Source organism: Coenobita brevimanus, chromosome 13 (assembly GCF_032717465.1).
Source record: "Coenobita brevimanus isolate Jiangsu-jjx chromosome 13, ASM3271746v2, whole genome shotgun sequence".
In the NCBI taxonomy this organism is placed as follows: Eukaryota; Metazoa; Arthropoda; class Malacostraca; order Decapoda; family Coenobitidae; genus Coenobita; species Coenobita brevimanus.
In genome coordinates, this window is record NC_136966.1 from 26,784,687 (window position 1) to 26,803,391 (window position 18,705).

Consider the following 18,705-nt stretch of genomic DNA (forward strand, 5'->3'; position numbering starts at 1 on the left):
AAAGACATAAGCAGTTTACATGTGTGTCATAAGTGCATTAATACCACCTGTACCTATTCAATGAATTATTTTTGCTGCACCGACGTTTAGTATGATATTATAATGCACCACAGTGGTTACCGCATATATAAATGCAGTGAGATATACTTGATTTACCACCTTCACACTTGATGCTGCAGTTTCTGTAAGTTTATAGAAAATGAAAAAAAAAAAAAAAAAAGCGCATTCACGCCCAAATGACGCCAAAACAGCGTTCCAGACGTGATTTTTTCAGAAAAAAAAAAAAAAAAAGTGCACTCATATTTGACTCTCTGATCAAAATGTGTCCGGTTCACAAGTGCTAGTCTGATAAAAATCTTGGTTTCTAAATACTGCCGTTAAAGGCAAATCTGTTCTGTATATATTAATTCTTTTTAACATATTATGCATCACTGCTAATAATCATTCATTCTCCATAATCATATGAAAGTAGTTACTGTTTACGGACAGTCTGTCAGCCCATAATAATAAGATGCAGTATCATAATTATCAATTAACCCTCCAGAGCCCAGTGTCCCCTGTAGCTTACACAAGTTTGTCTGGATGTGGATTATTAACCTTTATTAGTTTGTCCTTAAATTTTGGTTTTCTATGGAGCTCAAGCATGTCTGTTTTCTTTGATATGATCAGTGTGACCCACTGTTTACATATATATGAAGCTGCAGCCAGAGGTGAAAGAGGGAGTGTTGAAGTCTTTTCACCAAATTATTGAGTACTTTACTCATTATGGCTACCAGAAAAGTAAAGGAGTAAGTGATGGTAACTCAGTGTCTCTTTTGAACAGCCTAAATAGTTGCTAAATAACAGCAAACCACCTAAATAACCATATGATGACTGACATCACCTCTATATCATCTTTTATAAAGCCTGTCACCTGTAGGGGACACTGAGCACAAGCTAATACTGTGAAACCTGTGTCCAGTAACAACAGATGATTTATGGTTTTCTATGGTTTTATTTCATGGTTTGCAGTTTATATGTCCTTGAATATATTGTAATCTTTGTTTATTTATTTGTTGATTATTGATTGAACTGCTATTTAGATTATTCATAGTTTCTTTTATTTTCAGTCTTGAACTGCTATTTAGATTATTCATAGTTTCCTTTATTTTCAGTCTGAGTCTTGAAGAGGCAGTTAAATTACTAGAGAAACTAGACAATGAGAACCAGGGTCCAGATGAAGAAATTAGAGGCAGAGATGTAGAGGAAATCACAATTTTCCCTCCAGTAGATGGGGCTGAAACAGATAATGATTCAGATGATGAAAATTCTGGAAACCTGAATCACCTTACTTCATCTCAGTTAGTGTCAGAATGTGAGATAAAAGTAGCTGTCAGGGAGGCACGAGACAGTACAAATGAGAATAATGAGGATAAATGTAAATCAAGGAACAAGAAAAAGAAAACAGACTGTGGAAAGCTAATGTAGAACTCCCTAAATTATCTGTACCTGAGCAAGATGTGCAAGTGAATGACACTCTGGGAGAGTTTATGACACCTATTAAATGTTTTGAACTCTGCTTTGACAAGTCATTGGTGAAGCTATTAGTGGATATGTCAAATAGATATGCATCTCAGAAAAACCATGAGCTACAGGTGACTGAAAGTGAGATGAAGGTGTATATAGGAATCCTTTTGTTGACAGGATATCTAACTCCAAAAAACATACGCATGTTTTGGGAGACAAAATCTGACACCCACAATCAACTGGTTTCAAATAGCATGGGAAGGGGGAGATTTTTTGAGATTCACAAATACCTACACACGTGACAATGAGCAACTCCCCGATAATGAAAAATTTGGAAAAGTGAGACATTACTCTGATCATTTGAACGAATGTTTTGTGAAAAATTCAAAGTATGTAATAACTAGTAACATATCTATTGATGAGACAGTGGTGCCATATTATGGGCATCATGGCAGTAAACAGCATATACATGGAAAACCAATTAGATTTGGATATAAATTATGGTCAGCTGCAACTCCAGGAGGATATCTGGTATACTTCATACCATACCAGGGATCAAAAACAGCCCCACTGCCAGATCAACTGAGGCTAGGACTTGGTGCTTCTGTTGTTTTGTCTCTCACATCTCACTTACCTAAGACAAGTCATACAGTCTTTATTTTGACAACTTTTTCATTAGTCTGCCACTTCTGGATGAACTAACTGAATTGGGACACAAAGGAACAGGAACAATCCGAGAACTGAGAAGTGTCCTTTGGAAAGTCCACAAGTGATGAAGAAAAAGGCAAGAGGATCAATGACCATGAGAACAACAAAAAATATGAGTGTTGTCAGGTGGAATGATAATAATATTGTGACTTTGGCATCTAACTGTCATGGATGTCAGCCTGTTACAAAAGCAGACAGAATAGCAACTGTGAATAACAAGAGACAGAAAATCAGAGTTGACTGCCCACATGTAGTGACCATGTACAATAAGCATATGGGAGGAGTGGATCGATTTGACCAAAATGTAGACTCGCAAAGGGTGGCATTTAGAGGAAAGAAATGGTGGTATCCTCTATTTGCATTTGGAATTGATGCAGCGTGTCAGAATGGGTGGCAGATTCATAAAGTGTGTGCTACTAGTAAAATGACATATTGTGACTTTAGGCAATCAGTGGCGCAGGGTTACCTTGGAACCTTACTGTAGTGGTAGAGGGGAAAAAAGAGTGCATCCCTACGTGTCAAGTGGGGTTGTTGGAGGATTAGTGCCCCTCCCTGTAAAACAATTAACTCTAAGCCCTTGGCCACCCCATTTGGGATACATGGCGTCTGGCAATGGATGGATGGGTGGAGAAAGTACGCACTGATGATGATATAACTGGTCATGTACAAGACTCGTGCAACCAAGCTCGATGTGCAGAGTGTCACAGGCATACCAGAATCATGTGCAAAATGTGCAAAGTACCTCTTCACATTCACTGCTTTTATGTTTTCCATTCCAAATAGACTACCATAGTTTACTGTTGGGTTTTTTTATCTCTACATTGATTACTTATATGTGTTTAGTCAAGTTTCATTTGCTTTGATTCAGAACCTACAGTATTGTTTTTATGGACAAATGGCATCACATGATTATGATTTTTTTCCTGTATACATAATACTTGTATCTATTGAATAATTCATTATGAATGAAGATATGAAATGTGAGTACTTTGGTATTTCAAGCAGAAGGAAATCTTTTTCTCTTTTGGCATAGTTTAGACACTTATAGTCGTTACTGTTCTGTAATTACTAATATTTTCAGTAGAAATGTGTGGCATCATGAACAAATATTGAAAAATAAATCTTCAGTAAGCACTTATAATGCATTTTATTCCATTTATCATGCCTGCTAATAACAAAAGTTATGTAAACTATGCAAACAAATATCAGTTTATATGTAATGGATGGGATAAAGCATTCCCCACATTAAGTTGCTCCGGCAAAAGCCCAGTGTCCCCCGTAGGTGACACCCATATTCTAGCTAAACTATGGCTCTTACAAAAAAAGTCATACCAGTAAACGTGTCTTGCAATTGCTTTCTAAGTAACATATCAAATTTTCGAAAAGATTGCTTCAAAAATAAATGAATGGGCTTTGAAGGGTTTGAGTCACTTTGGACACATCCATGTAATATACAACAGAGCAAATATTCATGAGGGGTAGGTTTTCCCTGCCATTATTCTATTTATTTTTATTTATTTATTTTTGGGGCAGCAATCACAAATTTACGGGAAACCTGTTCTACTGAACAGGCAACTGAGGGCTACATCTATCCCCTCAAAAAAAAAAAAAAAAAAATCTCCCATAACCTGTATAGAATTGTCTCATAAAAGCAAACATATTACAAAAACAAGACAAACAGGATAATTCTTTCACTCTACAACCTTGAAGCAAGTGAATGTATGAAAATTCTATCAGTTTACCAACGTGTACCTAAGTATGTTTCTAAGGTTAAACTCGTCTCTGCCATATTAACAAACTTCGTAGCCAACATTTATATATATGTAACTCATCTTGTAATAGGTGAGTCTTGAGTTTTGGTTAAAGTTATTTTGGTAATTGAAGAGCATGAGGAGTTAAAGATGCATGCAGGGAGTTGCTCTTGATTTATTATCTTCAGAGAAAGTCTAAGTTGAGCAGCATATGTATTACACAGGGACTTATTATACTAAGTCTAGTTGGACCTCTCTTCTTATTCCCTCTCTCCACTACCTGCCAGTTCTATGGTCAGTCCCCTTCTCAGCTCTGATACCTACATTTTCGTTTAGCAGGGGTCGTGTCACGTGTGCTACACTGTTGTTGAAATGTTCTAGAAGCCTGTGTGTGTGTATGTGAGTGTACGGTCATGAGGCGCTGTTCGTGGGCTATTTTGCTGGTGAGAGGCATTCTGGAGAGGTGCTAACGTCATTTCCTTTTGGCCCCTAGGTTTGACATTGCCCTAACCTCTAGACTATATAAGTATGTTGCTAGCTATTATGTATTAAGACATTTAGAGTCCTGACATCGCTCAGTCACGCAATTGGCGGTCCTCCAACAGCAATCATCACTGACATATGCTAATCTGTTAATACATAATATTCTTCTTCCTCACTCTTAATACATAATATTGACTTATAATATTGTATAGATATAATATGTTAATATTGCAATGATCCAGTAATATTACATTTTAAACAAGTTGTATACATAACTGAATAAATGCAATGTGGTTAAATTGGTTATTGTATGACATATTGTAAGATATGTATGTATAACAGACATACACATATAACTGTGCAATGGTAATACTGCTAGGTCATTACATTACATATGGAGTTATCCCTTTAATAATGTCTAATATTTCACCTAACTTGTGTGATGATTCTGGTAATACAGACTTGTAGTAACATTGTATGAATTGTTACATAATATTGTAGTAACATTGTAGTAATGCATAACTGTAACATTATATGAATGGTTACACGCACATATATATATATATATATATATATATATATATATATATATATATATATATATATATATATATATATATATAAACTCTCTCTCTCTTTATATATATATAGAGAGAGAGAGTTTGCATCATTAAAGTAGGCCTAGTTAATTATGAAGTCTCCGCCCATTTACGTTCATCGACTGCTTGGACTGGTTTTGAAATTATTCAGTAATGATATTTCACATTGCGTTTATACGCTATCGAATACGATAGCATGTAAACTTTATACATAGTTCCATGGAATTAGGCTAGTAAACAAAATTTTAAAAACTTTTCCTTAATTGTAAGAAAACATTTTTTGTTGCAGGTTGCTTGTGAGCTGCATTCACTGTTATGTTCTGCTGGTGTGATATCATCTGAATTATCTGTTACACTGAGCATTTTTTAGTGGTGTACGAGAAAATTATGCTTAAGTGATGCTGTATTAACACAACTGGTTCATTGCATCTGTCCTGTAATTGGATGGTTGAATTTACTGGTTTGAGACGGATTGTCTAATAAGACTGATAATGTGTTCGCCTACTAATTCTACCCATGAAGGTACATCTTCCTTCCAGTATTGCAAATTTTATCACGAATTAGGGAGCAGCGATGGCCAAGCACGGATTTAATGAGGGGTTAGGGCTTGGAGGGCGGTGACCCCTACCTCCATTTTCGTTAGACCAACCAAGATATATGCAATAAATATTTTACATTAATGTTGTCACAGGAATATTTCAATGAAAAAAGGGGTCTGATAATGCATTTTAAGGAATTTGATAGTGTATGATTCTGCTTGGAATCAGCCCCCCCCCCCTCTTTTATGATATAATGGATTTGGCCCTGTTGGTAGTGGTGGTAACACAATTCTTGTCGGGGTTAGGAGATAAACTAACTTCTCTGCAAACTGTTTTGAGGATGTAGTCACTGAGATTTTAATTCCCTCCAATATTACATTCACCCTAGTTGTGTTGCTCTAACATGCTGGCCACGAATTCCTTCCATTTTCCAGTCCATTGCCGCATCAGCTTGGTCTTCTTAGCCTTGTCTAGACTGCTGTACCTGGAATAGAACGGTATTGTCATGGGATCTGGGAACAAGAAACAATCTTTCATATATGATTTGTTAATTCCATGACGAAAAGACTCCGTAACATTGAAGGCTTCCTTGTGGAGGCATGAAACTATTGAAGATTGCAAAGTAACTGTCATAATATTTATTTTTTAGTTCCTACACTCACCATTGTTAATACTAAAGGGTAGTATGGAAGTGTGAGGGCAATGAAGATTTCGTTTGTCAGCATCTTGACAAAAAGCAGCGGCTGTGGGAGTGTCCATGAATACACACTGACATAACAAAATAATAACACCTGGACTGAACCAATTAATCTCAGGATCACAAATAATGCACAAAAGATTTCTTCATACTGAGGAGGGAAAAATATGGTAGGCTTTCTGTATGATTTTACTACTTTCAGCCAATATTTCTTAATCCCTATAGCCAGGCGTTGAATCTGGCATGCTGCTCACTGTACCCGTGGATTTTACAGAAATTGCTTGTTTTCAGACCACCATATCTCAGCATCTACAACAGCCAGAATATCAATAAGAGGCCAAAATACTCAACAATCCTCCGTTTCTCCAAGAAAGTGACCCCAGGTATCTAGACAGATGCATTGTGGAGTGCAGAGGTGAAGAAGAGAGGTCACTTTTGCAGTAGCACCGAGGGTCCTTTCGGATGGGCACACAAGGTCGTGGCTAGGACAGTCTGCACAGGATGTAAGCACAGAACAGGGCAGCCTAGATATAACATCACTAGCACCTCCAATTCCCCCCCCCCCCCCGTTTGACAGTGTCACTCAATCTCTTCCTACCATGGATGAATGGTTTAGCTGGGGTAGAGGTGGTGCAAAGTGGGTTGGCAGCAACAGTGAGCAAATCGCATGAAGCAGCTTATTTCGCTGGGCGTGACTACCATCCACTCACTCAATGTAGTGATGCTTTATTTCATGGTAACTGTGCACTGAGTGACAAGCCAAATGATTTCCTGTAAACCAGGAAATCATTTAATATGCTGGGTGGTAACCTTATAACCAACCAACAAGTGGTCCCTACGTGTCAGCAAGTGGGTTGGCAGAAGGTCAGTGACCCTCCTCGGAAAACAACTGAATAAAAATACGAACGAAATGCCTTGGACCAGGAGAAACCAACAGGTGACGACTAAGGACGGGGTAAAGGAGAAGGTACGGATTGCAATGTGGAATATGAGGGGTGCGAATGATGAGGTGAAAGAGTGAGAGAGAGAGATTGTCCAGGTGCTTGAGGATGCAAAAGTGGACATACGTGAATTGGCTGAGAGTAAATGGGTATGGGAGAGTGTGAGAGAGTGGGAGTATGGATGAGGAATAAACGCAGGAGTGGATGAGAATGAGAGAACAAAACAGACGTATGTATTGTGCGGAAGAGATGGAAGGAAAATAATAAGAGAGTATGGATCAGTTGGTTCGAGGATTGTGTGGGTAAGATTGAGAGTAGGAATACAAATGTGGGCGATTGTGTGTGTGTATGTGCCACAGCAAAATCATGCAAGCAAAGTGAAAGAAGAGTTCTGGGCAAATATGGAAACATGGAAAAGTTTGAAAGGAATGAGAGTGCTTTGGATTAAGGAGATATGAATGGAAATGCAGGGAATGTAAAGGTGGATGGAGTAGTTGGTGAGTGGGGTGTGCCTACAGAAGTGGATGACAAAGCAGTGCTCTAGTTGTCATTTGTGTGGGGAGGAGTTTGGTGATAGCCAATACCCTCTTTAGAAACAAAATGATCCACAGCTATACGGGGAGAGTGATGACAAGGGTGGGTGGTGAACTGAAGGAATGGAAGGCAATGACTGATTACGTGTGTATGGATGAGAGAAGGAGAAGGTATGTAATGGATGCAGGAGCATACAGAGGTTGGGAGAGTGGACTTTTGACCACCACTTGGTGGTGGTGAAAGTCAAGGTACAAATGCAGTGGATGAACACAAGGGAAGGATAGGAGGAAGCAGTCAATACTAGTAGGGTAGAATGGTTGCCTGAGGATGGAAAAAAGGCAGAATATATGAAACAAGTGGAGGAGCAATTGGTTAAGTATGATTTGGAGCAGACGGGGGAGGTATAAGGTATGTACAAGACTGATGAGTAAGGGTGGAAGCTTGGAGGATGAAGTGCTTGAAGGGGTAGAACAGGGAAGAAAGGTTGCTGGTTCTTTGAAAGCAATAAAAAATAGGGAAGTGAGCATGGAAGTAAAAAAGTAGCTGCATGATGGTATTCTGATACCAACTCAAACGCATGAAGTGAAGCTTGGGCATTATTGGAAGAACACAAATTAAGAGTGAGAGCAGAGGAAATGAGTTATTTGAGAGGAGCACGTGGAATTACATGGAGAAACAGACTGACAAATGAGGAAGTGAAGGAGAGTTGTGGTGTGAATGTGAATGTGACTGAAAGCGTTAGGCCATGTAGGGAGGATGGAGAACGTGAGACTAATGAGGAGAGTGTATATGAATGAGGTGAAAGGGGGGAGAGTGAGGGGAAGGCCGAGGATGAGATGGAGGGATGGAGTGGGGAGATTTATGAGAGAGGTGGTTGTAAGCTGGAAGGAAGGCAAGTCAAATGGCGGGGGATAGGACCAAATGGAGGATTTTTTTTTTTCTTTTTTTAATGCAGAGAAGAAGAAACCAATGGCCAGGAGCCGGCAAACCGTTCCCTCCAAGGAAAAAAAAAAAACAATACGATAGAGCCAAATTCAAGGTCCGTTCATTTCGAAATGCCTCGACACACTGCATATGAAAGACTGGAGATCATAGAAAGTTCGAAATACAGACAGAAGGAGACAGTTCCAGAGTTGACCTGTTGCATGCATGAAAGACTGGGAATCACGGTTAACTCTTGCATTAGAGAGTTCAACAGAAAAGGTATGAGAGTTTGTTGCTAGGCTGGTGCTACACGCCCGTCGTAGACGTGGAGTGGTGCAAACAGATAGTTCAGAGGAGCAGTGGCCAATGTAGTAGCGAAAGAAAAGAGTTAAAGATGCAACAGAGCGGTGAAGAGACAGGTTGAAGGGAGTCAGTAAGAGGAGGAGAGTTAATGTGACGAAAAGCCTTTGACCCCACCTTGTTGAAAGGAGCTGTATGTGGGGAGCCTCCTCACACATGAGAGTTGTACTCTACATAGGGGCGAATAAAACCCGTGTATAAAGTCAACAACTGTGCATGGGTAAAGAAGGTACAGAGTCAGCGTAGCACACCTACTCTCTTGTTAGAAGATTTTACAGATTATGATCTTTCCAAGATAAATCACGAGAGAATGAAACCCCAAGTATGTTTAAAGATGATGCAGGATTGAGCTGGATATTATCAAACATTTGTGGGTATTCCTGTGGAAGATTTTGATGGGTTGATAGGTGTACAAACTGTGTTCTTGATGCATTAAAAACAACAAGATTACTTTTAACCCAGTCAGAGATACGAGCCAAGTCAGACATTAGGTGTGCCTTAGCCTCATCCCTTGTTTGTTGAAGTAACTGTTGAGATGGACGCTGTGGGAAGTGAATGGAAAGGTGAAGAGTGGAATTATCAGCGTATGAGGGGATAGGGTGAGACATACAGCTTAGAAGGTCACTGATGAATAAAAGGAAGAGAGTTGGTGATAGAACAGAGCTCTGAGGAACACCGCTATTGATAGATCTAGGAGAAGAACGGTGGCCGTTTACAACAACAGCTATAGAACGACCAGAAAGGAGACTAGAGATGAAGGCGCAGATAGAAGGATAGAAACCATAAGAGGGCAGTTTAGACATTAAAGATTTATGCCAAACTCGATCGAAAGCCTTTGAAATTTCAGGTGCAATGGCAAAGCTTTCGCCAAAGTCCCGAAAGGAAGATGACCAGGAGCCTGAAAGGAAGTTGAGAAGATCGCCAGTGGAGCATCCCTGGCGGAACCCATACTGCCGACCTGAAAGAATGTTGTGATAGCAAAGATGCTTTATTTATTTAGTCATTTTTTTTTTTTGTTAAGAGTAGACTCGAAAATTTTTGAGACACAGGATGTTATAGCAATTGGGCGATAGTCTGAGGGTTGGGAATGGTCACCCTTCTTTGGGGCAGGTTGAATGAGAGGAGACATCCAGCAAGAAGGAAAGGTATAAGTTGACAGACAAAGGCGGAAGAGTTTACCTAGACTGGGTGTAAGTTCAGAAACACAGTTCTTGACAACAACAGGAAGGACCCCATCAGGCCCATATTTGTGGCCACCCCTTCCAGATTTTAGGCGTCTGGCAATAGATAGATAAACCAAAATGCATCTTTCTTAACCCTTCTGTGGTCCGAGATTGATACCCTATGCCTTCCGCCTTCCTCCTCTTCACTTGTGTTGCGCCGTGGTGACTAGAGAAATTGGCAATCACTTCAAACTGTCGGAAGAAAGCACTCATTACGTCATCTGGGCATTCCCAAACACCTTATATCCGACGGGCAGTGCCTTCAGCCAAACTTAAGGGGTTCAAGATGACAATTGCACTGTTTCCAAAAGCTTAAAGGTTCTGGAAATGTCTTCAGTAGAGAAAATCATCACACAAACCTTCTTTATTACTATATTGAAATAATTTTATTATAATTATTTTCAATTATTCTTTTTCTACAAGAAGCTAAACGGTATACGACTAATATATTTGTTGACGTTTCCATTTTGGGGGACCTTCTTAGGATATTTATTCTTCTCACAATATATTTTCATTTCCAAAATTAATACAGGCAATTTATTTTCAGTTTGTTTTCACTCTGTGCTAATTAGAATACTTTTGTACTAAATAAGATTTTTTTAAGTTTATCAGAATGATTTTCTGGCTTAAATAAATACAAATGACTGTACCTCAGGCGTCTTTCCATCTCTAAACAATCCCACTAATATGTGAACTAAAGTATGGAGGTAAAAGAAATAGAGTCAGAGCATTATTACCGTCATATTTCTGTGTGAGGAAATTCTAAGTAGTTTAAATCTCAGACTGGTACCAAATTATTATTCTTCAATGCATGATTATATATGAGGACACTATGGCACTATGGCTGCTGGGAGTGGCAGTGTGGAGAGTGAACTAAGTTTACTTTTTTTTTTTACCTGAATATTGGACCGAAACATATATGTGACATATCTCCATGGCTGTTCAATGTTGTCATAAAAGAGGTACAAAATAGTGCAATGGATGTTGGAGTGTCCTTAGTGAGAATGAGTAGGGTTGAAAACTCCATGAACTATTCTTTGCTGATGACACTACTGTTAAGTGAAGGTGAATGGGAGTTGTAAGGGTTAGTGAATATGTTTTGGAGTGTGTGTAAGAACGAAATCTAAATGTATGTGTACCTATGAATAATATTATGGTCGTTGAAAGATACGACGACAGAATGCACACTGAGGTTGGGTGGGCAGGATATGGAGAATGTGAGTGCATTAAAGTATTAAGATAGTGTAATGAGTAAAGATGGAAAGTTATAGGATTGTATGAATTATAATAAGTTACACAGAGACAACGAGACAAATAAATAAGTGAAAATAATTGTTTTGATGTGGGTGTGATTCAAACTGTTATGAGAAATACTCTTGAGATCCTCTGGTAATGTGAAGACGATGAAGAAGATCCTCTAGAAAACTGTATGAGAAAAGAGTGATGTGGAGGGGGGAAGGGAAGGAATGATATGAAGGGATGGGGTTGAGAGATGTATGAATGGAGGAAGAACAGCCACATGGAAGAGAATAGGGCGTAATGGAGGAGATCTGCTTTTAGACATCGCTTGCAGGATTAATGTGTATGTCTGTTGATAGACAATCAGTACGTGGGTGAGAGTAAATGAACAGAATATAATAAACCCAAGTCAGAATGATAGAAGAATCTTACAAAACAATTTTCATGGGTGACAATGTCAGGAAATATTACCTATGTTAGGGAGGGAATATAACTTATACTAACACTCAATACAAATATTTGTTTCTTTTTAGAAAAGTGAAATGAAAGTCAAGGCTTATTTCTGCTGACTACTATTACACCTTGTATTTCATACTCTAAACAAACTAACTTCCTGAATAGAGTCATTAAGCTGCTGCAAAACAAATAATAAGGAATAGAGGTACTTGTGTAGAGACAACACCGACTTGCGAACTATGGTACTGCAACATTTGGAGAATTCAATGAATGGGGACAGCATGTAGTTCATTACATCTACCCGTTGTGAAGCAGGGAGCAGTCACCCGTCACGCCACATCATAACTCGACGGCATAAAGTATTAGTCATCTCTTCATGAAACACTAATGTCGTTGTACTATTAATACATTTCGTGAACCCAGTGAACATGGAAGTTTGGCTTCGGAATATGTGGGTCCCTCAAGAAGTAGTCTGCCTAATCCAAAAACGTCACAGGAGAAAGATTGTTCTTTAATTTTTTCTCTGCATAGTCTCCCATAAATTCAAAGCATTTGGTCCACCGATGTTCAAGCTCTGCCACATCTCTGTGGAAGAAGGTCACATCTTGAGCTTTAAAATACGCCTGAACAGCATTAAATGGCTTCATCATTGCTAAGAAAACGGTGACCACGCAGGTGAGGTTTCAGTTTAGGAAACAAATAGAAGTCAGACGGAGCTGGGTTGAGTGGGTAAGGAACATGAGACAACAGTCCAAGGTCACAACTGACTGCTTCAGCCACTGCCATCTATGCCATATGGACAAGGGCATTGTCCTGGAGCACCACCACATCTGCTTGCAGCTTTCCTCTCTGATTCTGTGTAATTGCATATTTCAGCTGTACCAATTCTGATGCATAGTAGGCCTCATTAATGGTCTGAACATTTAGCAAGTAGTCATTCATGAGAACTCCCTCAGTGTCCCAAATCACTGAGGCCATCACCTTACTAACAGATTCCAAGTGATTGAATTTTGAGGGAGGCTGAGAACCGTGCTGTGTCCATGGCTTGCTCTGATTCAGGTTCAAAGTGGTGAAACCATGTCCCATCCTGGTCACAAATCTCCGCAAGAAATTGGCTGGAGCATCCTAGAAACGAGCCAAACAGTGTCCTTGAAATTTCTTATTTGTCTGTTGTTGACATTCTGGGCACCCATCTTGCAAACAGCTTGCCCTTATCCAAGATGTCAATAAAAATAATCGTGACCTATGCCCATGGTGTTAGGGGATGATTCTTGTTCATATTTTGGTCAATTTTTCGATTTTCAGGTTTTGAAATATTTATCAAGTTTAATTCCTATATTTCCATTTCTTACCATCAAAATAGCTGATATAAAACTGCATATATTTTATTTCGATTTTTTAAGGTATGCTCTGACGGCGTCTTTCCCGGTGTACATCATATTGGACCTGAAAAAAAAAAAAAAAAAAAATGTGGCTAGAAGGTAATTTGGAACAGCTTATTCAGAGATTATTGTTATTTTCGCTGTCATATTTAGCTAAATCCACCATAAAAATGCTTTATATATGTATATATAGATTGTTTTCGTCTTCATTTGCAATCATATGATGTAAGCGAAATAATATCGCGCAGCAGTCAGCTGCTATAGACAGCTTACAAATTTTATCTATACCCCCCCAAAACCTCACGTAGAGCAGTTTTCTCTAATGCAGAGGTGTCAAACTAGGGGCCCGCAAGCCACATAATTTATGGCCCTCGAAGAGGAAAAGAGTGGTCTGCGATGTCAAGGAAACCTATCACTCCAAATATTGACCAACTTGTGGAAGCAAAGCGCCAGCAGTGCAGTGGAAAACGATAAACGTATTTGATTCTAATAAACTTATGTATTTTATGTTTCATTTCAGTTTCTAGAATTATACTTAATAAAATTGTAGAGATAGCCCCCTCCCCCCACCTACAGTAAAATTACTTTAAAACATACCTCTCCATCCATCCATTCATCATCTTATCCTACGTCTCCCCATCAGGAGTGTAGGAACCCGGGACTAGGCAAGTTGGTCTTGACATTTAAGATGAGAGTGATCAGCCTCATTCATCCCTGAGTGGCATTACTATCTCTATCTATCTATTGCCAGACGCCTCAGTCCCGTTTGGGGTGGCCACAAACAAATCGCCTCCAAGTCGCCCTGTCCCCCGCCATTTCACTCCCCTGCTCCCAACTCACACCCCCCTCTCTCATATACCTCTCCACCCCATCCCTCCATCTCATCCTCGGCCTCCCCCTCCCTCTTTCCCCCTCCACCTCACTCACATACACTCTCTTCGTCAGTCTTTCACCCTCCATATTACGTAAGCAATAAACCCCAACCACCCCTTGGATATAAGCCTACACAGGCTCAATCCGATTGGAGCACCTTAATTACCCACTAAACCACCAGGCACCATAATTTGGTTATATGGTTACCACCCAGAGGTGTAAATGGTTTCCTGGTGTACAGGAAACCATTTGGCTTGTCACTCAGTGTAGAGTCACCCATAGGCAGATGGAAGAGAGAAGAAAGAAGGAAAGACCGACAGAAGAGGGAGTGTAAAGTCACCCGTAGGCAGAAAAAAGAGGAAAAAATGAAGGAAAGAAAGACAAGACGAAAGATAGAAGAGAGGAAAGGGCAGACACCCAAAGCAGCGCTACATCGAGTGAATGCATGGTGAGCGTCCTCACTTACCACTCAAATCTACGTTTACTCATATAAATTACAGGCAATGAAGAGGGAACAGAAGAGTATGAAGATAAAATTATATGTGTAAGCCACCTTCAATTGTTTTCTAAATAAATGTATTGGACACCTCATAATGTAGGCAAAGATAGGCCTCTCCTACTAGGAACTCTTATTTTTATCTCAGAAAAAATATGTGGATTGGAGGAGAAACTAAAAATATGTTAAAATTAAACCTTGAGGTGTAAACCATATTTGTATTTAAACAGTATATGTCTCACTTCACTATGTACTCTTTTTATATACCTACACAGATTTCGATAGAGTTAGGTAGAATTGGCCCGCAAACGATCAGCAAAACTGAAGTGTGGCCCTTGGGAAGGACTGAGTTTGACATCATTGCTCTAATGCCTAGTGTTCAGAGAATGGAAATACTTTGTTTAGTGATTGGCTGATTCTGATGGATATCCTCAGTTATTATTGGCTGAGAGAGAGAGAGAGAGAGAGAGAGAGAGTGTAACTTGGAGATATTCACTGCTTAGGGCTCACACTGAAGCTGTCCAAGTTTCGTACAATTATTCCCAATAGTTTCAGAAATACAAATGTTTTTCTATGTGTATTTTTAGTCTCGATTTCTCGCAATTTACATATTCTCACAGTAAAAATTAGTTGTACGTCAAGTTTTGTGGTGGATTTACAAAGCGTGGATATAAACTTACTCAGCAGGCTTATCTGCTGTGTTGGTAGATCTCATTTTTAGAAATACACAAGATTTTTTTTTTTTTCTGAATAATTTATAAAAGCTCTTTTACTTTTTCAGAAAATATTCACCAAAAATATTTATATTCTCTGATGTCAATTATTTTTCTACCAAGGATTGAAAATGAGTTGATAATGAAAATGCCACCAAAAAAAAAAAAAAAAAAAATCACAGAAGCTTAGATGATATAAGAGGTACAACTCAGGTTCAGGTTCACCTGTAAAATACAGCCTGAGAATGCGGCTTTGCCTCTATTCCAAATGTCAATCAAAACATCGTGACCTATGTCCATGGTGTCAGCTATCTGTTGCACAGACAAACGTCTGTAATTCAAGATCATGGTGAATGGCCATCATTCCATTGTCCGTGGTAGATGATCTGGGGCGTCCTGACCGTGGGTCATCTCTGGTGCTCTCCCTGCCGCAATTGAAATCAGTAGCACACTTTTTTATGGCGGAATAGCAAAGAGAGTCCTCAACAAGCGTGTTGACTATGTCGTCTTGGATATCCTTGGGGGTTATACTTTTTTTTTTTTATTTGACACACATGATCACAACATAGGCTTCTCTCATGTCCATGTTTCGGTTTTGCTATAACCTAGCGAATCTCAAGGGGCCTCACCTGCAAACAAATAGTGACAAAGATTTGAGTTCTTGTGTATTTTCATATGAGGCTTTATAAAATACAGTCATAACCAAAAGTTCTGGTTACCCTCCTTGTTTCTAGGCGAGGCCGAGAACTTTTTTAAGGATCCATGCACCAGTGCTACAAAACACTGGTGCCATACACAACACAGATACTGATCCAGGTCTCCGTATTTCTCCTGATCCCTTGCACGTACTGATGCAACACAGTAGAGCAATCAAATGACATTAGAAGAGCAACAACTTAGTATTAAAATGTTACTGCAGCTTGCTGAGTTTTGATAATCTAGGATGTACTGCTCTCAGTGAAATAACCTAACAAAACGTAAAACACTTCATGTGTCCACTTAGTCTCCACCGTATGAAATGAAGCTACAAGAAAGAGTGGTGATGTCAGTTAAATAATCGATAATATGAAAATATCTCGAAAATTAACACAAACAAACTTATATGGATGTAGATGTGTATGATATGTAGCAGGACTACTGGGCCTTGTGAGCAGGCTAAGAAGCCTATGCCCAGAGTCAAGGACATAAAAAAAAAAAGCCCACAAAATATCGAAAGCACCACCATCATCATCATCATCAATGACAATAACAACAAACAAGCACAGTAACTAAGTTTGGTGTGGTGTGGTGTTATATTCCTCACTAATTTACCAGACATTTATTTTTTTTTATAAAAAATACTTTGATATTGATTTTTTCTTTAATGACTGAAAACTGGTAACTGTAAATCAAGTGAGAACTGTCGTGCAAAGGAATGGAAATGTGCTGTGACATGTGGAAGTAATGTGGAAACTGTCAAAATCCTATCACCATTAATGATGATGACTCAGTGCTAAAGAAATACTACTACTACTACAACTACTACTACTACTACTACTACTACTACTACTACTACTACTGCTAATAATAATAATAATGATAATAATAACAATAATAATATTAGTACTGACTGTATGCTAAAGAAATATTAATAAAGTAATTGAAATTATAATAAAAATAACTAGAGGGGCACTCACTTGAGCACATCTCTCCGACAAAGGCAACGTAATTTCCAAACCACACATCATAATGGGTTCGGTTTTCTCATCACTGATTAGGGTTTCACAAATAAATGTTTTTCAGATCCAGAATCTGTAATACGATCCGGATAAGTCCCAAAAGTTCTTCGATTGATCTCTGGGATATGGGCTATCTAACCACCAAGTTTGGTCCAAATCTCCATTTTAGTTTTTGAGTAATCCTGCTACCAGACAAACTAACAGACAGACGAACAAACAGGGGTGAAACATTTCTTTTCAGAGAGAACAATGATAACTAGAAAGACTCAGAAAATGCATACTACACCAATGTCATTGCCATTAGAAAGGACCTAGATCCGTGGATATAGGATCTGGACCCTCCTCAAAATGTAATCAATTGTTTCATGGCCTTTGGCCAACCTTTCCACAAAATTTCATTGAAATTAACTGAGAACTTTTGGAGATATTGAGTGGGATACTCTGGATCCGAATCCTGATCTACTTCAAAATTAAAGGCCGATGGCCCACCCTTCCACAAAATTTCATCAAAATATGTTCATAACTTTTTGAGTAATCATGCTGACAAATCCTTGGATATAGCATCTGGATCCGGATCCTCATTCCCCCCCCCCCAAAAAAAAAAAATAATAATAATAATAATAATAATTTCTTCCTTGGTCCATGGCCCACTTTTCCACAATCTTACATTGAAATTATGTGAAAACATTTGGAGATATTCCGTGAAATACTCTAGATCCGAATCCTGCCCAAAACTTGATCATTTCTTTCTTGGCCGATGGCCCACCCTTCCATAAAATTTCATCAAGATTCGCTCATAACTTTTTGAATAATCCTGCAAACAGACAGACACACAAACAAACAAATTAACGAACAAACCAATGCTAGCAAAAAGATGATCTCCTTGGCAGGAGCAATAATAATAGTAATAATAATAATAATAATAATAATAATAATAATAGAGAAAGCACTCAGAGAGCACATACTTCCACCAATGCCACTGAATTAAATAGGATCCGGATCCGGATACATGGATATAGGATCCGAATTCGGATCCGCCCCACATAATTAATCAATTATTTCTTGGCCCATAGCCCACTTTTCTACAAAATTTCACCGAAATCCATTGGGAACTTTCTGAGATATTCTGCGGGATACTCCGGATCTGGATCCAGATCCACCTCAAAGTTTAATCATATTTCCTTTGGCAGTGGTCCACCCTTCCACAAAATTTCTTCAAATTCCGTTCATAACTTTACGAGTAATCCCGGATCCAGATCCGTGGATATAAGATTCGGATTCGGATCTACCCCCAAATTTAATTAATTCTTTCTTGGCCCATGGCCCACCTTTCCACAATATTTTATTAAAATTCATTAAGATATTTTGGAGATATTGTGCTGGATACTTCACATCCGGATCTGGCCCAAATATAATAATTTCTTCCTTGGCCCATATCGCACTCTTTCACAAAATTTCGTCACAATCTGTTCATAATTTTTTGAGTAATCCTGCTAACAACTAGACAAACCAACCAACCAACAAACAAACAAACCAACATTGGGTAAAGCATGACCTCCTTGA

The 18,705-nt window shown here is 38.9% G+C and overlaps 1 protein-coding gene across 1 annotated transcript in view; it reads right to left on the reverse strand.

Moving 5' to 3' along the window:
- Positions 1-5,970: 5,970 nt before the first annotated feature.
- Positions 5,971-18,705, reverse strand: part of LOC145415212 (adenosine deaminase 2-like) — a 193,559-nt gene continuing 180,824 nt past the window's right edge. The window contains exon 9 of the mRNA XM_080284565.1: positions 5,971-6,070. Coding sequence (XP_080140691.1) covers positions 5,971-6,070 — 100 coding nt within the window. The remainder of the gene's footprint in view (positions 6,071-18,705) is intronic.